Source organism: Micropterus salmoides, unplaced genomic scaffold (assembly GCF_014851395.1).
Source record: "Micropterus salmoides isolate LMB-PRFRI ecotype aquatic unplaced genomic scaffold, ASM1485139v1 Ms_hic_scaffold_1, whole genome shotgun sequence".
NCBI classification, from domain to species: domain Eukaryota; kingdom Metazoa; phylum Chordata; class Actinopteri; order Centrarchiformes; family Centrarchidae; genus Micropterus; species Micropterus salmoides.
Genome location: NW_024040040.1, coordinates 4,113,582 through 4,137,842, shown reverse-complemented (window position 1 = coordinate 4,137,842; position 24,261 = coordinate 4,113,582). Strand labels below are relative to the sequence as shown.

The 24,261-nt window shown below is 43.3% G+C and overlaps 3 protein-coding genes across 3 annotated transcripts in view; all 3 read left to right on the top strand.

Annotated features, from left to right (window-relative positions):
• LOC119905153 (kalirin-like) overlaps nucleotides 1–6,026 on the top strand; it is a 52,227-nt gene extending 46,201 nt beyond the window's left edge. Inside the window, 10 exon segments of the mRNA XM_038721908.1 lie at nucleotides 43–146; nucleotides 229–298; nucleotides 1,849–1,935; nucleotides 2,591–2,683; nucleotides 2,857–2,907; nucleotides 3,168–3,245; nucleotides 4,392–4,577; nucleotides 4,913–5,084; nucleotides 5,281–5,426; nucleotides 5,542–6,026. Coding sequence (XP_038577836.1) covers nucleotides 43–146; nucleotides 229–298; nucleotides 1,849–1,935; nucleotides 2,591–2,683; nucleotides 2,857–2,907; nucleotides 3,168–3,245; nucleotides 4,392–4,577; nucleotides 4,913–5,084; nucleotides 5,281–5,426; nucleotides 5,542–5,727 — 1,173 coding nt within the window. The 3' untranslated portion in view covers nucleotides 5,728–6,026.
• Nucleotides 1–24,261, top strand: part of LOC119916213 (NLR family CARD domain-containing protein 3-like) — a 795,320-nt gene that overhangs the window by 298,570 nt on the left and 472,489 nt on the right.
• bco1l (beta-carotene oxygenase 1, like) lies at nucleotides 14,294–23,173 on the top strand. Its single transcript, XM_038721675.1, has 11 exons — nucleotides 14,294–14,483; nucleotides 15,823–15,951; nucleotides 16,101–16,230; nucleotides 16,800–16,947; nucleotides 17,045–17,192; nucleotides 19,165–19,385; nucleotides 20,702–20,968; nucleotides 21,055–21,160; nucleotides 21,235–21,329; nucleotides 21,473–21,584; nucleotides 21,692–23,173. Exons 1-11 carry the CDS (start codon nucleotides 14,420–14,422, stop codon nucleotides 21,838–21,840), a joined length of 1,569 nt encoding a protein of 522 aa, XP_038577603.1. The 5' UTR covers nucleotides 14,294–14,419; the 3' UTR covers nucleotides 21,841–23,173.

Here is a 24,261-nt window from a genome sequence, read left to right as displayed (position 1 = left end):
TTTAAATAAATTAAATATAAGACACATGTCCGTGTCTCTCAGGGCTTCATGTCCAGGTTGGAGGTCAGAGGGATCCCAGAGGACATGAGAGGAAAAGACAAGATCGTCTTCGGGAACATCCAGCAGATCTACGACTGGCACCGCGAGTCCGTCTCACACATTAAATAACACTTCCTTCCCCCCTCTCCCTCTCTCTCAGGCTCACCGTGTGATTGTGTTTCCTTTCAGCTTCTTCCTGGTGGAGTTGGACCGCTGTGTTCAGAACCACGACCTGCTGGCCGACCTCTTCATCAGACATGTGAGTTTTACCAAAACATGATCCGACTCATGTTTATCTAACATCAGTGATGAAGTTTCAGAGCATTTGCACAGCACATGTGAACGCCACCGTGCTCTTTATCACAGCACCAAGAGCCTGCGACCCGCTTATCTTAATTTATAAAAGCGAATGAGAATACGGCTAATTCATCAACGGCTCGCGGCATTAATAATTTGATGTTAATTTATAACTAGGACTTCTTCAGTTCTTCATGAACTGAAGAAGTCCTTTGGATAAGGGACGAAACGTCTTCCAGTAGCTTCAACCAAGTCCAGTTGCCCTTGATTTTAACCTTCGTTGGATAACTATGACCTGGATGACTGAGAATCTTCATAGACACTAATACATGAAGAAAACAGCATAAAAGTTCAACCTAAAAAACAGTATCAGAAGGAAAGTAACTACATATTTGATCAAAATGAAGGTATAACCATAATCTATATATATATATATATATACACTGTGTGTATACACTATAAATATATATATATACTGAACAAAATTATAAACTGATCAGACAGCATGGGGATTGCACAGGTGTGCCTTAGGCTGGCCACAATAAAAGGCCTCAGGCTGGCCACAATAAAAGGCCACTCCAAAATGTGCAGTTCCATCACTCAGCACGACGCCACAGATGTCGCAAGTTTTGAGGGAGCGTGCAGTTGGCATCCTGATCTGCAGGAATGTCCACCAGAGCTGTTGCCCGTAAAGTGAATGTTCATTTCTCCACCATAAGCCGCCTCCAAAGGCGTTTCAGAGAATTTGACAGTACATCCAACAAGCCTCACAACCGCAGACCACGTGTAACCACACCAGCCCAGGACCTCCACATCCAGCATCTTCCCCTCTGAGATTTGTCTGAGACCAGATACCCAGACAGCTGCTGCAACAATCGGTTTGCATAACAAAAGAATTCCTGCTTTAACTTGTCAGGAACCTACTCAGGGAAGCTCATCTGTATGCTCATCGTCCTCATTGGGGTCTCAACCTGATTACAACTTTGCACGGCCATTGAAGAGGAGTGGACCAACACTCCACAGGCCATAATCAGCAACCTGATAAACTCTATGCGAAGGAGATGTGTTGTGCTTTGTGAGGCAAATGGTGGTCACATCAGATACTGACCCGGACCCACCCAATACAGTGAAACTGCACATTTTGGAGTGGTCTTTTATTGTGGCCAGCCTAAGGCCTTTTATTGTGGCCAGCCTAAGGCCTTTTAAGGCACACCTGTGCAATCCCCATGCTGTCTGATCAGCATCTTGATATGCCACACCTGTGAGGTGGATGGATTATCTCGGCAAAGGAGCAGTGCTCACTAACACAGATTTTGACAGATTTGTGAACAATATTTGAAAGTCTTAGATCTATGAGTTCAGCTCATGATGAATGGGGGCAAAAACAAAAGTGTTGCCTTTATAATTTTGTTCAGTGTATATACAGTATATATATATATATATATATATATATACACACACATGTTTACCTGCGATATATACCTACGATGTGTGTGTGTGTGTTTGCTGCAGGAACGTCGTCTCCACATGTACGTGGTTTACTGTCAGAACAAGCCGAGGTCGGAGTTCATCGTCATCGAGTACGAGACGTTCTTTGAGGTAACGCATCACTTCCTGTTTCATCACGTGTGTCTCTGAACATTTTTTTTGTCTTGTTTTAACGTGAAGCTGTTAGTCTGACTCAGTCCGACATACACTGTCCACATGGATTTCCTTCTGTTTATTAAAAACTACAGCGAGCAGCTGTTTGAAGAAATAAAAATTAAACTAGTTTTCTGTGAGGTGTTTTTAAAGATTGACGTCTAAAGGAGGAACCAGGGGGCTCGGAGCTGCGAGCCACAGACAGGAAGTCAGGTTTTGGAGATGAAACAACACCAGACTTCAAGTTTAAGACATTTTTAGTGCTGACATGTTGTAGATGTTTTAATCCATAGTTTCTTTGACTATTTATTTATCTTTGTTCTTTGTAAAACGCCTGGTTTTACAAAGATAAAAGATGATGATTCACCTTTTATCAAGGTAGTTGCTGATTGAATTTCTGTCGATTGAGGAGGAATCCATGCTGGTCAAATAAAAGCCAGTCACCAGCAAGAAAAGAAACTGCAGGCTTCATTAAATGGGTTGATTTTTCAGTGGAGTTTGGTGTCGAGGACGAGCAGGAGGCAGTTAACGTTTCAGCAGCCGAATGCAGGAGGATGAGTTCTCATATTGTAGGCTGTAAAATGAACCTGTCTCTCTCTCTCTTTGCCTGCAGGAGATCCAGCATGAGATCAGCTGCAGGATGTCGATCAGTGATTACCTGATCAAACCCATCCAGAGAATCACCAAGTACCAGCTGCTGCTGAAGGTCTGAGGACATTTCACTTTGGATCTACTGAGTTTCTGTCCACATTTCTGGTTACACAAACATTCCCATTGCTGTATAACTATTTCTGTCTCGTAACGGTTCATTAACAAAACAACACATTTAAGTTATTTGACTGTCAAAGATCTTCATCTTCTCTATTCCTTCTTTCTCAGGATTTCCTAAAGTACACGTCCAAAGCAGGACTCGACTGTGAAGAGATCGAGGCGAGTCCCACTTATACGTTTTACTTTATACCACAAAGAACGCTGTAATGTGATTGGCTGTCAGCCTCTCTCCTACTTGTCGGAGCAGTGAAGTTTTAAACGTTCAAAGAGCAGAGTAACCCCGTGTTTTAGCTTCAACAGGCCAGCAGATACTGCTGTTGTCATGATGTTAAATGATTCACGCAGGGTGGTGAATCATCATCCTGTAGACCATCTTTAAACTTCTGCAATATTTAACAACTCTGAGTGTTTGTGTACAGAAAGCAGTGGAGCTGATGTCATTGGTACCAAAGCGCTGCAACGACATGATGAACCTGGGACGCCTGCAGGGATACGAGGTACACCTGTCTGTCTACCTGTCTGTCTGTCACAGCTAGAAACCGTCTATCTGATCAAACGTCAGTGGAGTAATCAGCTTGTACTTGTACCAACTGCAGCTCTAAGTAGGTCTTTGGCCTCCTTTAGCTCCTAGTTCTGGTTTTACTGTGTGCAGGACAGTTAAGAAACTCACAACAGTTGTCATGTTTACACAATCTGCTATGTACATAACAGCAAACAAACACTACGTGGTCCAGGGAAATCTGGAAAATAAAACCAGATGAAGAGAATAATTTAATTTACTGAAGCTTAATTTCAACATCAGGTTTATCCGAGGCCAAACAAACAAACCAACAAGCCCTGACCAGAAAACGGCAGCCCTGATCTACAGAGCTGAAACAACTCAAAATAATTTCCACTACCTGTCTTTAATTAGCAACAACAGACATTCTGCTCACAACACAAAATCTGTCCACACAGCACATGTTGGGATGTTTCTCTGTGTTCTACATTTAATTTACAAGATGATAAGATCATCCAACCTGTCAACAAGGAGGATAAATTACTGTATTGCTTTAGTGTAATATTCCTACATTAAATAAAAGTTTATTTTACATTTAATACTGTTAGTATTATGTTAATATATTACTTATATAATGTTAACATATTATTATATTTTAATATATAGTGACACTAGTTTAGGCCTAAAATTAATTCCCGTTACCACAGTTTCATTTTTGTGGGTTGTTTTCATTCATTAAAGAAAAACAGTCCACATTCTCTAATTTATTAAAGCCAAGTGCTTACTTGTCAATAATTACAACAATTCACACAGAACAATTAGGCCTACTATAGGTTTTAGTCCTAACTCGTAAATCAGGTTTTATTCAAAAAAGATATGTGAGATTTCCATAAAAATATTTATACTGGAGGACAGCAGGAAAGAATGGAGCTATGGATTTGACTGTTTACGGCTTGTTGCGCTGCTTATAAGCGGCCGAGAATCAATTCCTGCAGCTTTAACCGAAATAGAAATATAAAGGACCAAGAATCGAACCCTGAGGGACGCCACATTTATTAATAACGTCAGCAGGGCGGTAATGTTTCTGGATGAGTGGGCGGCCGTTCGCTCACATGTTAATGTGTTTCTGTCCTCACCTGTTCAGGGGAAGCTGACGTCTCAGGGGAAGCTCCTGCAGCAGGAGACCTTCTGTGTTTGGGAGCAGGACGGAGGAGTTCTGTCTCGCAGCAAAGAGCGAAGAGTTTTCCTCTTCGAGCAGATCATCATTTTCAGTGAGCTGCTGCGGAAAGGCTCCAACAACCCGGGATACCAGTTCAAGAACAGCATCAAGGTTAGACTGGTTACTACTGGTGTATACTGGTTTAAGACGTGGATGAACTGGTTACTACTGGGGTATACTGGTTTAAGACATGGATGGACTGGTGTATTCTGGGGTATACTGGTTTAAGACATGGATGGACTGGTTTATTCTGGGGTATGCTGGTTTAAGACATGGATGGACTGGTTTATTCTGGGGTGTACTGGTTTAAGACGTGGATGGACTGGTTTCTACTGGGGTAAACTGGTTTAAGACGTGGATGGACTGGTTTCTACTGGGGTAAACTTGTTTAAGACATGGATAGACTGGTTTATTCTGGGGATAATGGTGTTATTGTGTGTGATCAGGTGACTTACCTGGCGATGCAGGACAGTGTGGACGGTGATCCGTGTAAGTTTGTGTTGTGGTCTCGTGGCTCGGCGGAGCGCTTCACACTGCAAGCGTCCTCCGCCAGCATCAAGATGACCTGGGTGGAGAACATCGCCACCCTGCTGGACGCCCAGAACAACTTCCTGTCAGGTGAGTACATCTCCCTTGAAAACATCCTTGAATCTCTGAAGCATCCTTAAACCTCCCTAACTTATCCATGCATCTCCCTGAATATCATCAGATCTCTGAAACATCTTAGGACTCGAGAGATAAATGATGGAGTTGATCTGGTTTAGTTGAATCTGAATCTAACCGTATTCTGTTTACACTCTGTTTGGGTCCACAGCTCTTCAGTCTCCCATTGAGTACCAGAAGAAGGAGGGCGGCATCTCTGTGACCCGCCCTCTGTCGTCGGGACGACCCCCGTCGGCCCCGCCCACACCCAACGGCCACGCCACTCAGCCTCCACCTGACGTCGAGCAGGACGACCAGGTTTGGACTTCCCCGTCTTTATTTTATGCCTGGACGAGCTCTCGTTCTTTATTTTTAAAGTTCAGGTTGGAATTAATAAGATGTTGATGAGACCATGTGACCTTTGACCCCTCAGGAGCTGGTGCTGGTGACGCAGGACTTTGTGGCGGTGCGGGAGGACGAGATCTGTGTGTTCCGGGGGGAGAAGGTTCAGATTCTGGCGTCCAACCAGCAGGGTCAGAGTTTGGTTTACCGGCCGGCCAACAGCGACTCGCCGGCCGCCGAGGGCTGGGTGTCACGCAGCGTGCTCAAAACACACTGACACACATACACAATTACACACACAGCAGAGTCAGACTATGGTTTACTACATACACGCCAAATACTGCAGGCTAACAGGGCCAGAGGCATGCTGGGAAATCCTTTTATGATGGTTTGCTCTGAGAGAGGTGGAGCCTTCAGATGGGGATAAAATGTCCTGATCACATTCGTGCTCCAAAGACAGCGGCCCCTGATCGTTTTAGGTGACCGCCTGATCTTTCCTGTAGCGCCACCATCAGGACAAACTTTACATTTGACCGTGACGTTGTTGAACAGCTCCGTCAAAGTTTACAAACAGTAAAACAGTAAAACAGGGGTCATTCCTCTTTTACTGGTTTATTCAGCAGTGGGCTTGGGAGTTACTTCAGAGAAATGATGCATTCAACTTACTAAACACTGTATAAACGGGCTCTGCTGCCCCCTACAGGCCGGGCTGACACATGACAACACAGGTACTTCTTTTATCTAGATCTGTATTCAACACATTCTCTCTCCCAACTCGTCAAGGCCCTTTGGCATCGCTTTCTAACGCCCTGGGTACTTTACGGCACACAAACCCCGGTCTCCTGGTTCAAAGTCCAGGTTCTGGCCCTCCATCCACACCAACCACCTCCTTACTCAGTCTTTTCTCTTAAATATCATATACCCACCTTTACCGTCACAAACTGACGCTACAGGGCTTCCCCCACTGCGTTGAACTATGACGCCATAGGGATCCCCAGACCGGCCGCTATATTCTATATATTCCATATCTTCTATTATCAACAAGTGTTCAAAGTCCTGCTAGTGTCCCGCTACAGGCCGCAGGGTGGGACACAACAAACAGCACTCTGTCTGACCTACGGTGGAGCTGAAAGTGTAAAGTTTGTCCTGATTCTTCAAGTGAAGCTGTCAGGGCTCCAACTAACGATTACTATCATTAGTGATTAATAGTTTAAAGATGTCGGAAAACAGTGAACAATTTCCGCTTGCAGGGGCCCCGACCCTCAGGTTGGCCTTCGCAGTCCTCTAGGCTCCACATTCATAGTGATTCCTCGCACGCTTTAGGCCCTGATCTGCTGCCAGTATTAAAAGATTAACTGCACCCACACACTCCCAGCAGCAGGTACTGTCCCTCCCTCCTTCCTGGTGCTTCAACATTCAGCCAAAACACACCTCCATCCTCGTCCAATCGGACGCCGCCGTCAGGACGCCCTCCAGTTTACTGCCCCCGAGCAACCAATCGCACTCTGATGACATCACAAACTGTTTCCTGTGGGTCAGCGGGAGGGAGACCACCTGACCACATCATCATCACCTCCACCAACAACAGACTGATTCCAGGCAGCGAGAGACAATTTAAAAAAATAAAAACAAGCCTCCTGGATGAGAAGAGGTGAAAAGACCCGTCAGCCAATCAGAACTGAGCTCTCTGCGTGTCAACATGTTAATAGTGTTTATAAACAGACTGAGAACACACACACACACACACACACACACTCACACACACTCACACCACTGCTACGATGAAGACGATGAAGACGATTACTTATGATGATTATGATAATTAAGAATAATAGAATCTGTTTTTCACCTCAATAGAAAAAAAGAGAGAAACTGTTTGTCATATTAATGTTTGTGTGTCAGAGAGAGCGTGTGTGCGTGTGTGTGTTGGTGGCGCCGTCCCGTGTGCGTGTGTGCGTGTTTTTCCACGGACAGTTAGGTGGTGTCCCGGTGTAGCGTTGCGAATCGTTATGTTTGCGGTGACACCCGTTATTTTGTCTTTTTAGCGAACCAGAGCTGCCGCTGTCCCCGCCCCCCTGCCTCCACCCGCCTCCAACATGGCGCCCTCTCCGTGCGTGCAGCTCTGGTTAGTTTGGATGTTCTGATTATGCATTTCTTGTTTCTGTATATAGACCAGACCTCCAACTGCTACTGACAGACAGACAGCAGCAACTCCACCTACTGTGACTGTCTGTCTCTGAACCCTCAGCACGCTCTCTACCTGTCTCTCTACCTGTCTCTCACCTGTCTCTCACCTGTCTCTCTCTCTCTCTCTCTACCTCTCTGTCTCTCTCTCTCTCTCTCTGTTTCTCTGGTGCCATTCTCAGACAACACCCCGGTCCTTAAGGAGCCTGTCAGGTGCACTACGGAGGTGCTAAGGCAGGAAGTAGTGCACTGTGGCGGGTGTGAGGAGAGACATAGCAAACTTTAAAGAGATTAAAGGTGGAACGCTGCCTTCAGATGAGGCTGTAATAGTGAAACCAAGCAGACATCATGCTCTGTGTTGGTTCTGTTAAAGGCAACACACACTGGTACGGCAAGCCGGTTGGTTAGAAACGTGAAGTTCCTCATGTGCTTTCAGGCAAGATCCTTACACTGTGATGTTATTGCCCCCTAAAGCTCCTGATATACTTTTTAACAATGTGTAGGTGTAGACACGCAGAGGGGACGCAAGCACCTGGAGGATTAAACATTTATCCACTAGGGGGCAGAAGAGGGCCGACGCCAGATTATCTTCCTTGACAACATCCAAATTTGCATGACGTAAACAAACATGCCGACGCTCGAGGAGGTTCTGATTTTAATGAGACATAAGAAAGACGTTGCAAATTGCTCCAGGAGGTTTTGTTCAAAACATCCCGCCCTTATCTCTTTTGTTAAGTCTGCTGCTGACCCAACTGCATTACCGTCAGCACCTGGGCTGGAGAGTAGAACAAAGAGGTCGCCGCTGACCTGTCTGTCAGATCGACATTCTGCCCCCACGCCTAGCGTTAATTTCTGAAGACAAGCTACGCTCCAGAGGAGACGCGTGGCAGCCATCTTGCATGTGCGAAAGCACAGCTAAAAGTAAATTTATCGGGGCCTTAAGACGTTTGTTTTTCCATCAATGTATTAAAAACTGGGAGGAACCACTTCCTGTGACTTTTGTTGGACTGAAAGTTCAAACATTTTGACGAAACAATCTCACTGCAAGTACAACAGTGATCAAAAGCTCCAGGAGAGCCAGTCTTTAAACCGATACGGACCGGAAGAAGTCCTTAAAGTTCACACCACTGCTACGATGTAATTGAAGTGTAACTCCACCTGATGAAGACTGCGAGACATGATCGAAAACTACAGAACGGTTACTTACTATCATCGCATTTGATTCTTGTAAAACATGTAAAACTTTAAAAGAAAAAGACGAAATGCGAGACCTGAACAGAAGATTCATATAAGAGGTTAAATTCAACGCTGAAAACACATCCTGAGATGCTAAATTGTAACCCGCTGAGATGCGTAAACATCTTGCATGACGACACACAAGAAACTACACCGTTGTTAGCCAGCTAGCTTGCCGAACATCTGTGGCGTCTCAAGGCGTCTCTTAAAAAATGTCCTCAGTATTTTGATTGAAACGTAATCCAGCTTGCATTACGTTTCATTAAATGGTGTTAAGTGACAGTGGCCAGTGTGTGTCGCACTTAAGTTCAATGCCGCATTCATGTCATGCGGGAATTACCGTAATTACCCAACATTTAAATAGTGCTCACGTCAACATCCAAGTCTGTTACATCCGACCAGGCACTAAACAATACTGAAGTGCCTGAAAAAGCAAACATGGCCTCCTCAAGTCCGCTGTTCAAGGTATTTAAATACAAACGTAATGGATATAGTGCTTTAACGACCACGCACAGTATTTTCTATCCCTCATACAACCGACTCTGCATTCGTAAACTTGTCTTAATAGTCCAATGACGTGAACACCGGCAAGACGTCTTCCCCATCCCACGTAACATGAACACTGCATTAGTCGGGTGAACGACGCTAAAAGATGGACGCTACCTTGTTCCCTTTTCCAGAGAAAGAAAATTATTTTGTCTTTAACACGTCCATGTTGTGATTGGGAATGCAACAACAACCAAAAAAAACTAAGAGTAGAAAACCGAGAAAAGTAACGTCTGTGGGGTCCAACGTTTTTATAAACATCAGCAATGTCGAAACTTGTGAACTCGGAGTGCACCAGAAGGATTTAGGGTGCATTGTAGTGCACTACAAAGTGTGCACGATGTTAATAGTGCACTTTTAGAGGTGTAAAGAGGAAAGGAGTGCATTATGAAGGGTTTAGGATGGAAGGTGGTGCACTAAGAAGGGTCTAGGGTGCAACAAAGTGTTCTATGAAGGGTATAGGGTGCAACAAAGTGATCTATGAAGGGTATAGGGTGCAGCAAAGCGCACTATAAAGGGTATAGGGTGCAACAAAGTGTTCTATGAAGGGTATAGGGTGCAACAATGTTGTTATATGAAGGAACTAGGGTGCAACAAAGTGCAGTGCACTATAAAGGGTATAGGGTGCAACAAAGTGTTATATGAAGGGTATAGGGTGCAACAAAGTATCCTATGAAGGGTATAGGGTGCAACAAAGGGCACTATAATACTTTAGGGTAAAAGAGGCACACTATTTAGATGCTTAACGCAAACTTAGTGCAGTATGAAGGGTTTAAGAAGGAAGGTAGTGCACTAAGTAGGGTTTAAGGTGGGAACTAGCCTACTATGGAGGGTCTAACGTTGGAGGCAGTGCACTCAAGAGGATGTAGCGCAGAAAGCAGGGCACTACGAAAGGTGTAAGGTGGAAAGTAGTGCACTACAGAGGGCGTAGGGTGCTGTTTGAGACCTAGCCTTGTTGCCGATTGGCAAACTCAACTAACCAATTAAACAGTGTTATTTGTACAGAACTAACAGCTGCTAACTGACTGCTAACAGCTCTCTGTCGTTGTTTGTAATAAACTTCATTTTTCATCCAAAACTATCTGCATGTGGTCTTTGTTCTTTGTGTGACCTTGTGGATCCGGTCTTGTTGTCAGGGGTCTGAAATACATCTATATATTATCACAGATTATTTATGATCAGAACCTACTGATGTAGTCTCCTGACAAGGAAGATTTAAGAAACGCTTCGGGAGTGTTTCCTGATCAGAAATCCATCATTAAGTTCTTAGTTACAGCCAGAAGGACCAAAGACAAGTTTCCACAATAAAGTTGTACCATAAAACTTAAAATCTCAATTAGAAGCCGACTCCTTTTACTGGTCTGGTGTCTTCAGGACAGCTGTCGAGACAGAAGATCTTCTCAGGCCAACATTTCTGTATTATATGTTCTTTATTATAATACTCTGAGATGTGGATTTTTTATCTCCATGAGCTGTAAGCCCTAAGCATCAAAGTTAAAACAAACAAAGCCCTGAAATATTTCACTTCATGTGTAATGGTGTCATTTACGCTTTGGACGCTGTGTTTTTGGTTTTAAACGCTGGCGGCAGGTGACACAGAGGAGAGTAATGGAGAGGATGGAGAACAGATGCATTTGTTCAAATGTTCTAAATAAAATGTTTGCAACAAGAAATGTAAAATACCAAATGAAAGGTTTATTTGCACAATAACAAAACATGCAATGCATTTTAAATATAGAAGAAAAAAACGTTTATTGTCCTAAAAACAAGCCACTTGCTTCTATTACTCCCTTACATTTCATTGTATTATTGAACTGCCACCCCAACTTTGTGTTTTCCCTTCATATAAATAAATAAATAAAAACATTTCCACCATAAATTCGTGCAGAAAATGTCTCAAGGATGCAGTTAATTAAGTGTTTGATGCTCTAAATCTTCGGGGGAGGACCTCACACCCTTTAATCTTATATTTAATAGCCTAGTGATAAAATATCTTTATCTCACGAACACAGTATTGTGCATCAGCACGTCTTGTGAGATAAGTCACACTAATCTGAGCCCTTATGTCCCCACCACCTTTCCACACAAAGTGACGCCCTTGAATGAATCTAGAACATATGAAAGTTTCACTGTTTGACTTAAATTAGGAGAACGAAGAACTCTAATTCGCTATCAACACTTTGGAGCTGTGCCGAAGGGAAGTCAGCTGTTACGACTGAAGCAGGAATGAAAATCGCAATCTGACTATGTGTTTCTACAAAGACAAGCAGCCCAGAGTCCAGAGAACATCCCGAAGTCACAGCTGCAGGGTCTCACTCAGACCCTCTCTCCTGACCCGGTCACTGCGCTTCAGTCAAACATCATCACTGTCTCTTCTCTGCAGCCCTGCAGCCCTGCAGCCCTGCAGCTCTGCAGCTCTGCAGCCCTGCAGCGGCTCGTAGCCTACTTTTTACTTTAAAAGGGTAACAGTGGCAGTAAATCTGTTTCTCACACTGTGTTGCAATCAGTCCGCGGTCCGGATCACGGATTCTGAGATCACCGCTGTCCAAACACTGACAGACAGCGGCCCGGTGGCTTTTCGATATGCTTTGATCAAAATTATTTCCGGGGTCAAAAAAGTCTCTGGCAAACCCTGAAGCTGTGTCCACTGCTTTCACTTCTGTCTCTGTCTCTGACGGCAGCTTGCTCAGTAAAGTTCTGCTGCTGCTTATTATTTATTTATTTCACGGGCCTTAACGCATGATCGTAATGAGAGATAAATAGATCCCTGGCTTTGATTCTTTGTTTTTTTTTTTCTTCTATTTGTAATTTAAAAAATCCTTTTGAGATCCGGGGCTTCATGAAAAACATCGGGGACCAGCTGGCTCCATGTTGCTGAGCGAGGCCTGTCCCAGATTCAGGCAGGGTGAGTTCAGTGACTGAAGCAAATATACAAGCCTGCGCTGTTACTTTCAGTTTTACGGTATTTTGTTCTAATTTGTAAACTGGGTTCCACCATAAAAACATTAGCTGGTAAAGTTTAAAGCATTAAACATATGGCTCTGCAGACTTGATTAGGACATAAATGCAGGTTTATTGCATTCGTCTGTGCATTCTACTCCAATAACTGTGTAACATAACGGGCAATAATAACGTTAGAGGAGGACAAAGTATGTTAAACACTAAACATGACTTTGTTGCAGCCTATTAATGGATAACTGTACAAAGGAAACACAGGAGAACATCATCAGCCGCTGGTTTTATCAGGTGTCATTCTGATATAAGAACGCTGAGCTGAAGCTTGAACTGGACGTGAACTCCGGTGTCAAAGTCTTGTTCTGAGCACCAAATATTGTACAGTACATGGGAGAGAGTTACAAGAGTCCCTGCTCTGGAACAAACGTGTGAGCGAGCCTACTTTCCCAATCCTCATGATTTTAGCTTCAGTCATTGGTATAAGACACCGCTTCAGTGTGGATCATTACAGATCTGTGACCTGCCCCGATAACAGCAGCTGTAAAGCAGTAAACTTATTTAACCAATTACACAGCCAGAGATATAGAGCCAAGTGTCTAAAGGCCAAACTCATGTGGACTCACGTTGTTACATTCAGAAGAAATTCAACATAATTAAACACATTTGAAATGTGTTTGCTACAGAACAAATAAAAGTTAATCAATTTGAAAATTAGAGCTGCAACTATTTGTTGAAAACAATTCTGATAATGGATTTATTTTATTTAACCCAGAAGAGAACAGTGTCGTTGCTGTTTTTCATTGTCATGTGTTAGTGAAATGGCCTCAAAAAGACATTTACAAACTGATATTTTAAAGACAAAACTGAGAGAAAACAAGATTAATCGGGTTGCAACCACAGAGAGAATATTTTGATATGCTGCGATTTGAAGTTATGTAGTAAAGACTTAAAATATAAATATATTAGTTTAAAACAAACTGGGTGTTTTATACACACTGCTAAAAGAAAATGAAGGGAACACTTCTCAGTCTAGGAGGTTAGGAAGCAGAAGCGTTTGTGAATCAGTGCCTCCTGTTTTGGTGTAAATGAAAGTGACAACAGGTTGTTCTCTAGTTCAGCCTTCGCTCGTGTCTTTGTCACTAGTATAAGGAGCTGTTCGCAGCCCATTCAGGTAGTCCAGCAGCCCAGTCTCAAGGGCATGAGGAGACGCAAGGAGACGTTCCAGGTCTGGGAGGAGGAGATCCCCCAGGACACCATCCGGCGTCCCATCAGGAGCCCAGACGCCGTCGGGGCCGAACACTCTCCTGAGCCACATGATGAGTTGCCGGGATGAAAGTCACGCAGGTTGGATCAGCCCTTGTTCTCAACGTATTAAACGATGCCCAGTAAAGATTCTGAGCTTTGACCTATTTGGTTTATGGAGATCTGAGTGTTCCCTCGTCTTCTTTGAGCGGTGTGACAGCATTTGGACAGGAGATAATGGGAATGGTTATCACAACTCGCTGCTCGTTATCTGCTCACAGATAATCAGACATCAGATCAGGATCCATCCAGCTGCGCTTTTAACTATATTTAGATTTATAGTCTCAACCGAGACTAAACACACAGATTTATAGGAAGAACTTTGTGATGACGAGTGACGTTTCTAACGACAGCGACTGTTTTTAGATGAAACAAAAATAAACTCAAATATAAATGAACACAGAGTGACCTGTTAACATTTAATCGCACGTTTAATTGGACTGATTTTGTCCGAATTTGCTGGACAGTCAGTATTGAAGCCTTATCTGGTTGACTGTGGGCCACACGTAATGCTGCACCCTGTGATACTGTAAAGGTTAAAGTAGTTTAGGCTTTTATTGTGAAAAGCAGAGTGAAGTCCAGAGCAGAGCGGTTACATAAAGCACAATGTTTAGTTTCAGGAGGTCATCACGTAGACAAAGACGAAGGCTACATGAGGCCGGCTGCTGTCAGTCTGGCTGTTCAGTCGGTCGTGGAGCTACAGCAGCAGCAGTGCACTCTGGGACATTTGAGGTCAGGAGAGAAACATGCTGTCGGTATTTGCCAGAAACGGATCTGAAACTCCGGAGCCGGTGAAAGCTCAAGTGGAAGGTGAGTTTGACTGTTAAAGCAATGCAAATTAGAATAGTTTTAAAAGGTTTATAGATATTAAACTAAACACTGCATACAAATATTAAATAACACTGTAAGGGGTCATTCTGCTAATAATACTTTTGCACTTTCAGTATTTTTACACTGTGGTACTGCAACTTTCACATGACTAAAATAATTGAGTACTTCCTCTCATCATTGTAAAATAAATGATGTTTATAACGATACTCTTTATTTATAGAGCACTTTTTAAAGAGTGTTTTCACAAGTGCAAAGACAATATTTAAATTAGGGTCCAACGATTTGGGGGAAAAATCTAATTGCGATTTTTCAGCCAGATACTGGGATTACGACTCGATGTGCAATTTTTTTTATTGAAGTTTTGCCAAAGTTCAATATTCACTGCCAGTCTGTTTTTGAGGAAGTCACATCAAGCAGCACAGAGCAGATGAACCAGGCAGGAAGTCAGACACAGAACGGCGTAGAGAATCCGGTCGATTTTCAAAATAAAACACCCTGTTGCAGACTCCCGATCCAGTCCATGGTAGAAGCACAAAAATCAAGGACAACTGGATAAATTAACACAATCTGAACAAGTCAGCAAAATCAGACGGGCAAAACACTCTTATTCTGAAATGCTCCATGTGGCTATGTAACTGCATGACTGCTTAAAACGGGTCAGATGTATAATTAACCTAGATTGTAATCGCTGTCTTCACGTTTAGCTAATCGCATTCTTTCAAATCGCAATTTTGATTTGAAAACGATTAATCGTTCAGCCCTAATTTATATATACTAGCCAAAAAGGTTGAATCCACTGTCATACTCTTACAGTAACACAATAATTTTTCTATCCGTGTTCTTATAGTCATGTAATATTAAGAACTTAGTAATAGAGTGTGCTTTTATAGTAATTTAAAATGATATGCCTTAAATTCTCGTAGAATTGCTCCTAAAATAACTTTTCAGATGTCTGTAATATTTTTTGTAGCCGTTATCTCAACAGCTTTACAGCATTTTTATCACCTGCAGTATCCCTTAACTTTTCCTTACTTAATCCACCCTATGCAGTGGCGTAAACGACCAGGGGAAAAATGTGGAGTGTAACTATATTAGATGCACATAATTTCTGTAGGGAAAAAACAAGTTTGTTGATGCTATTGTGCTGACCTCCTTATTTATTTATTTCTTGCCCAACATTGTAAATGGCTGATAAGAATTCTGTCTGTTTACATGTGGTGGGGGGGGGGGCATTAAATTTGTTTGGCTTCTGAGGGCATGGCAGAAAAAGTTTGAGAACCACTGGTTTATGGTAAAAAGCCTGACCTTTGACCTGCAGGGTCCATCCCGTCCTGGCTGCAGGGAACTCTGCTGAGGAACGGGCCGGGCCTTTTCTCTGTGGGCAGCTCTGAGTACAATCACTGGTTTGATGGCATGTCGCTTATCCACAGCTTCACTGTCTGCAAAGGTAAGACTCTCCAACAACGACAAAATTTACAACATTATCTCACCATAAATAAGTGATGCTATTTACACAGCATTTCTCATGGTAGAAAAGTTAAACTCGCTGCTGTAAGAACATTTATGAGAAAGCTTTGGTACCTGGTGGTGTTGCAGGCGAGGTGACTTACAGAAGTAAGTTTCTGAAGAGTGACACCTACAAAAGGAACATCGAGGCCAACAGGATTGTCGTCACTGAGTTTGGAACCATGGTCTACCCAGATCCCAGCAAAAACATCTTTTCCAGGTACCGGCCATCCAGGGTATGTAGAAATCTGTTTATTCAGGACATGTAGAGATCTGTTTCAGACCATCCAGGATATATAGAGATCTGTTTCAGACCATCCAGGACATGTAGAGATCTGTTTCAGACCATCCAGGACATGTAGAGATCTGTAGAGATCTGTTTCAGACCATCCAGAGACCATCCAGGACATGTAGAGATCTGTTTCAGACCATCCAGAGACAATCCAGGACATGTAGAGATCTGTAGAGATCAATTTCAGACCATCCAGAGACCATCCAGACATGTAGAGACCTGTAGAGATCTGTTTCAGACCATCCAGGACATGTAGAGATCTGTTTCAGACCATCCAGGACATGTAGAGATCTGTAGAGATCTGTTTCAGACATCCAGAGACCATCCAGGACATGTAGAGATCTGTTTCAGACCATCCAGGACATGTAGAGATCTGTAGAGATCTGTTTCAGACATCCAGAGACCATCCAGGACATGTAGAGATCTGTTTCAGACCATCCAGGACATGTAGAGATCTGTTTCAGTTACTTAAACAAGTGGAACCTTTCTCTCAATAGGGCATTCACGCACTTCTCCAACGTCATCTCTGACTTCACCGACAACAACTTAATCAACATCATTCGTTATGGTCAGGAATACTACGCCTCCTCTGAGGTCAACTACATAAACCAGATTGATCCTGCTACTCTGGAAACTATCGGCAGGGTAAGTTAGTCTCCACCCGCCTCCTCAAAGCTCCAAAGGCTCATTGATCAGTTACAAATAGTTCTTCAAACTTATCACTTTCACCGCCAAATTTCAGATTAACTACAAGAAACACATCGCTCTGACTTTAGCCACGGCTCACCCTCACTATGACAGTGAGGGCAACACCTACAACGTGGGCACCGCCATCATAGGCTTAGGCCTGCCAAAGTACATCATCTTCAAAGTTCCCGCTGATGCATCAGGTACGGTGGCCACAGTAACCTCATTTAACTTCAACCTCCGAAAACCTTAAAGATGGAGGGTTCATGTTGGTGTCGGAGTGGAGGACAGAGCTGTCCATGACCTGTTGGATAGTCTAGTGGTACTGACATGTGTCCCAAGCTAATGTAACCACGGGTCTCATTTATAAACGGTGCGTACGTACAAAACAGGGCTGGAAACGTGCGTACGCCACTTCCCAAACAAAGCTGACGGGAGAATGTGCGTCCTGTAAGTAAACTCTGAACCATGCGTACGCACGTAAAGAGGAGAAAAGAGAAACGGTGACTCATATGATGAAGGATGAAACGGGTTGAAATGAATAGTCCTACTGTTGTGTAGAAGAAATCGAAATATTATCTGAGTATTACTGGCTTAAAGCCTTTCTGAATAAACAAACACCCGTTTGATTGACTTTCCCTGAAGTGCGCAAAAAACAGTTTAAGATCATTTGCAGCCACAAAAAGATCCAGATTTAAGATAATAAACACAAACAGAGATTCTGTTTCTGCAAAGAACGCCTCAAATATGTTGGACAGTTCAATCCGGAATCATATTAATTAATTCTTGCATGCAGTGCAATTTATTATCATAAATACGGTGATCAGGAGGACAAATTACATTTAAATTGATGCCGTTTTCAATGTGTCAGTCATACAGATACCAGTGCAGTTTCACATGTTCGTTGCCTTATCGAGCCAAACGCGGTGCGTCAGCGTGTGGATGTGAAGCGCAGCACGTAAAAACGCCTTGTGGAAAATATAATACTATTTTAGTAAGTACATCTTTCAGCTCCTGTCATTTCCAACGAGTCACATTTCTTTTAACTCATCGGCAGCCTCGTTAAGTGAGAGGACTGTTTGTGTAAATAAATAAATGTTTAAACACGAGTGGAGGTCATTTGGTTTACTCTCTTTTCAAACGGGGGAATCCAAATTAGTACCTGGGTCATCCGGGCCCCTTTCCTCCGGTGCACAAGCGTTGTTATTTTACCCACCAGACAGCTTCAGCTTCACCAAAGTGTCAGTGTCACAATGAGTTAAATCTCGTTTTGTGGCTTTTCTGTCAGAGTTTGGCTCCTTTTCCTCCTGCAGTCAGGACGGATTAATATTAATGAGGGTTTCACTGCCCATTTATAGACAGCTGTGGGCGTTTGGAGGCTCGGACATGGAGCTCCCTCACATGCGCCACATTTCGATTTGATTGTGATTTATAAAGGGAAAATTGCTTAAACATGTGCGTACGCACACTTTTATAAGTCCATATATTTTTTGGCGTACGCCATTTTTGGGTTTTGGGCGCACGTTTCTGAATGAGACCCCAGGTCCTTACCAGACTACAGTGACTCTTTGTGTCTTAGCTTATTTGCAGCAGAAGTTAAGTCTTTTTCTAATTACAGAACGGAGTCTGATTGATTCGTGATGCTGCAATGACAGTGATGACAAGTCAAACTAATCTGGAAGGAGACTTGTTATCAGTGAAGTCTCTGTACTTACGGTCTCTTCAGTAATCATTATGTAAACAGAATACCTGCTATTTCAGATGAAAGGACCAAGATTATATGACGGAGATTGAGGCCCACTGTTGGGATGTTGACAAAGATTTATAACTATAGCTGTAATAACACACAAACGCCAAAGGACTGAGGACTAGTTGTAGTGCCTCATATTAACTTAAAGTTTACTAAACTGCTATATTTTCCTTCCTTTTATCCCTTTTACAGTATTTAAATATTCAGTTAAAGAGTAACAACAATTAAAATCTGTGTGAAGCCTGACATCTGCAGGTAAAACGCAAGAACTGAGCCGTCCATCTGCTTTTGCATAATACATGTAAATCTATAATAACACCTGTCATTACAGACTAATCAATAATCCATGAACAGACGCAAATATGTGTTCTTACAATCTGATAATAAGAATAATAGCAGAATTAATACCGAGTTGTTTGTTTCAGATTTACAGCATCAGAAGCCGGCTTTGAGCAAAGTTCAGCAGATCTGTTCGTTTGCGCCTCGTTCCACTCTGTTTCCAAGCTACTTCCACAGTTTCGGCATGACCGAAAACTACATCGTGTTCGTGGAACAGCCCTTTAAACTGGACATCGCCAAACTGGCCACCGCCTACTTCAGAGGGATCAGCTGGGGGAGCTGCCTCTTATTCGATAAGGACGACATTGTAAGTTCCCTTCTGTGTGTCTGTATCTATACTGTATGCATTTCCAGCGAGGGCTCAGTCTTTTATTTCTTAACTACAACTGACCCTTCGCTAAGCCACGCCCCCCTTAGTAACTGTTGCTAAGTCTGACAAACTGTCGGACCTGTCGGACTTTTATCACGCTGCCGCGGTCTATTACTGCAAAAGCGATCTCAGAAAGAAGCACAGTTGTCTTGCATTATACATTTGGAGGTTTTATTCAGGCTCAAACTGACGTGAAAATAAAGACAGAAGCTGAAGCCTAATTTTACATTAGAAACAAAAGACATGCAACATTGTTCTGGATTTATTTTAGGTTTTGGAAAGAGAATAAATCGTTTCCTTTCAGCCTCTCTGGGTAGCTGCTGTAACTATTACAAGATGCCGCAGGAACAGCGTTTGACCAGATCTTAGAAAAATACAGCCAGAAAAATCTAGAAAACGACTCTTTATGCATTAGAGTCAATGGAGCGCAGCTGTGATTGGCAAGCCGCGTGTTCGGGGCGTGGCTTAGCGAAGGGTCAGTTAATGACGATCAAATAAACGATAAAACCAATGAAAAGATCACAAAATTTAATCTAGTAAAACCTAAAACTGTTGTCGTTTTTATGAAAAATAGAAACATAAAAAGTACAAAAACAGAATATTGTAACTTGAAACAAAGCTATTCTCCACCAATGGGAGCAGACAGGCTGACGGAGACTCAGCACTGATATCACTGGCTCTTAAAGTTAGTGCTGTTAACATGTTAGCAAACAATCAAATAGACACAAAGCAACATGATCCTCCAATTGGAGTGATTTTAAATGAATGTAAGTCCAATATTCACTCTCTCTTTGCTCTTTTTTGGTCTCCACCACCTCCTGAGGGAACATGTGGCTGTGTTCTCCAGCTAGTCTCTAACTGTGGCAGTTTGCTGCTGAGCAGGTATTCACCCTGGGTTAATCAGGAAACTGCTGCTGGAGACGGGATATGTACTGCAAAACCAAAACTTAGAGCTAAAAGAGGCTAAACGGCCACGGTGGAGCTGCAGAGTTGGTGTCCAGTGGATTCAGCACTGCGACAGTTTCACGTCACTGTTACCATCAAACATCTATCTCTTATTCCTTTAAAAATAAACTACTGTTTTCTACAACTTTGATCCCTTGCAACCAATCATGAGCTGTGCTGGCCCAAAAAAGACTTCTGACTCAAAAACAACTTGCTTAGGTTTAAAAAAGAGCAACTAAAACAGATACGCGATGTTGCGTGACAAAGCAGGTGGACAACATGGCTGTGCCTTTCCCTGTCCACCCCAGACCCTGTTCCACGTCATCAACAAAACCACAGGAGAGGCGGTGTCCACTCGTTTCTATGGCGACGCGCTGATGGTTTTCCACCACATCAACGCGTACGAGGACGACGGCCACGTGGTGTTCGACCTAATCAGCTACAAGGACAGCAACCTGTACGACATATTCTACATCAAGAACCTGAGGCAGGACTCCAGCACCTTCACCGAGACCAACAAAAAATTCAGCGCGCCGCTCTGCCTGAGGTTCGTCCTGCCGCTCAGCGTCAACAAGGTACAGCGGAAACTAAAGCCGGAAACGCTGCATCAGTTGACAGATTGCATGTCTGTATGAGTAGTTTGTGCCGATGTGCTTCCCAGGAATCTCCCAGAGGGTCGAACTTGGTGACTCTGACAGACACGACGGCCCAGGCAGTGATGCAGGAGGACGGCGCCGTCTACTGCCAGCCCGACTCTCTGCTTCCAGGTTCGTTACCTGCAGCCTGTTTCATTTAAACAGCTTTCAAGCCTCCCGATCTAACGGGTCTGAGTCCTCCTCAGGTCTGGAGCTGCCGGGGATCAACTACAGCTTCAACGCTAAAAAGTACAGGTACTTCTACGGCTCCAGGGTGGAGTGGTCTCCTCACCCCAACAAGGTGAGACACCTCAGACCTGCTGCAGTCCATCCAACAGGTGTTGGGACATTCAAAGTGACGGACCGACCAACCGACACGCGCCTGACTTTAGACTCGACCAACCGACACGCGCCTGACTTTAGACTCTCTCTCCTGTCCAACAGCTCGCCAAGTTTGACATCGTCACCAGGAGACACGTCGAGTGGCAGCAGGAGAACTGCTTCCCTTCAGAGCCGGTGTTTGTCGCGTCTCCGGGAGCCGTGGAGGAAGACGACGGTGAGCGCTTGGCTTCGTCTTTCGCACGTTTAAAAACCACAGCGCCGTCAGGTAGGAAAGGAAAACTTGTTCCTGGTTCACACGGTTTGTATTTTCCTTCCTCGCAGGGGTGATCCTGTCGTCTGTCATCTCTCCGGACCCGACCGCCTCTCCGTTCATGCTCGTCCTCGACGCCAAAACCTTCAAAGAGATCGCCCGAGCCTACATCCCCGCCAGCGTCCACATGGACCTTCACGGACACTTCATCCCCGCCTAGGGTTGCCACCTTCAATACAGAAAACTAAGGGGCCGCAGCAGGGGCCGCAGCGGGGGCCACACCCCTCGGGGGCCCAGCAACCACAGGCCCGATGGCGTGCCAGTGGCGGTACATCATAATTTAAAACGTGTTTTCAGCAAAGTCTTAAGATTGACGTTAGAATGAGCCGTCTGCTATTGAAATCAGTGCGAACAGATGAACTCAGTCTCTCTCTGTCTCAACAGACGATGTGTGACAGCAAAACAAAAAATATAGGATGTGAACTGTATTTTATTAACTTATTAAATCAACATGTCCAGAACTTATTAACTCTAAACAGGCTAAAACTAAAGCTTTGATACGAATCGACTGGACTTGCAAAGGGTTTTCTGTGAACATCAGAAGTAGTTAATGATCAGTCTATTGTTAATTCTACAGTATTGAAGGACGCACTTCTATAAATTGGTTAAGCAAGACACATGGTTGTTTATATTGTTATATAATATTGTTATGTTGTTATTATATTTTGATGATTAAAAGTGTATTAAATATCTCTTATTAAATTATTAATTGCGATGTGTCTGACTGGTTACCTCAACCTTAAAAAACAAACCCCTCCATAATGTAGGCCACAACACATTTGGTAATTTGGGACAGCAAGAACATGTAAAAAATGTAAATATAATTTAGTTAGTAACATTTAGTATTTTGTTACACTATGCAGCATGTTATGAATATCATTTAAATCTACAGTTTTTTAGTCAGCAAATGTTTTACCCGTATATTAAAATCAAGCTGAAGCCTGTCATTTCTGTTAACTCTGTTTTTTACTTCCTGTTTGATGCAGACGCCCCCATGTGATGACGCATAAATTATGTCATGTGACTTTAGTTATGCGCATTCACAGCAAGCACCAATAACTTTGACTGAAAAGGCTTTTTTCTCACGCTGTCCTAATATGCCTGAATTCACCCTACTTTTGGACGCGGGGGTTTCTGGAGCTGCAGCTCGACTCCCTGCCAAGAGACCCTCCCTTATCTGACCCCGATTGACCCTGACAGGATTAATCAAACCAACAACGGCAGCCAGTATTACCCAATCAGAGGTAGAAAAGGAGAAGTCTTCACAGAATGCGGGTGGGCTGATTTGCACAGGATGCTGCTTTAAAGAGGGACAAACCGCGACCCGTATTGACTCCTGACGGGACGCTTCTGTATTTGAAGGGACGTCTGAACTTCTGAATCATTTATTGCTCTCTGTAACTGATGCATAACATATTTGTCTTCCGTCTTCCTCTTGTATGATTTTCAGGCTGACAAACCTTTACATTAAAGCTTCATGTTTATAATCACAATCAGCTTTCTGTCTGTCTGTGGCCTGAAAAAATGTTTCCACTATTACTGAGAGAAAATCTCACATTTGTTTTCAGGTTTTTGTTGTTCCTGCTGAGCAGAAAAATGGGAAAACCAGAGTTTACCAAACCTACATGAAGCGAAACGTTAAACAGTAAAAACGATCAGTCCAGTCTGTGAAAATGATCTGGTCCCATTTCAATTTGTCTTTTGTTTCTGTTTGCTTCTTCTTTTTTGCAAATAAGTGTGTTTCATGTGTAAACTCTTTTCACTGAATCAAAAGAAATTTTATAAAACAATAAAACAGAATCTAAAGAAACTCTATGATGCTTTTTAGAGCAGAAATTCGTGGAGTGTGAAAGTTTAACATTTAGGCATCAGTTACGAGTTTTTTTCAGTTTGAAAAGAAAACTTATTTCTGGATGACAGATTTCACAGATTTAAAGAGGTGGTTTTCTGCTCATGTTCAGGTTATTTAGAGTTTGTACCAGAGCAGGTGTACATGGTTATATTTTTGTCATCCTGCACATTGCTGCAGCTCCTCTTTTCACCCTGTGTTGAAGGCTTCGTTTTAGCTATGGAGTGATACATCTGGTCTCTAAATGATCTTTGTTGGGAGCTGCACATGCTCAGTTCCTAGTTAAGGACTACTAGCCAATCATCCCTGTGACGTCACAGGGATGAAAGGGAAGCAGCTGGACTACAAACCAGCTGTTTTCAGTTCAGAGCAGAGTTTTCTGTGGGAGATGGGAACTCCGTTTGGGCTTTTGCACAGAGTGATAAAGACACATTAAAACGTCACATCAGACCTGCTCAGTTTTTACAGAATAAACTGTTTGCATTGCAAATCTGAGGGCGTCGCTTTGTCTGCCTGTGTGGATCAAACTGCTCTAAACAGTCCGTTTGTTTGTGGCAAACGGTCCAGCGAGGAATTCTGGGTAAAACGTTGTTTTTCAGAGCTCTATTGATGATTGCTGGTGGGTTTTTGGGTTAGCGCCTGTTGCAGGTTCCTGTTCGCCTCAGGAGTCAGACGGTCTTTAAACGCACCGGTTTTCAAACCAGGCTCTGCGCTCAACTGCATCACCACGAC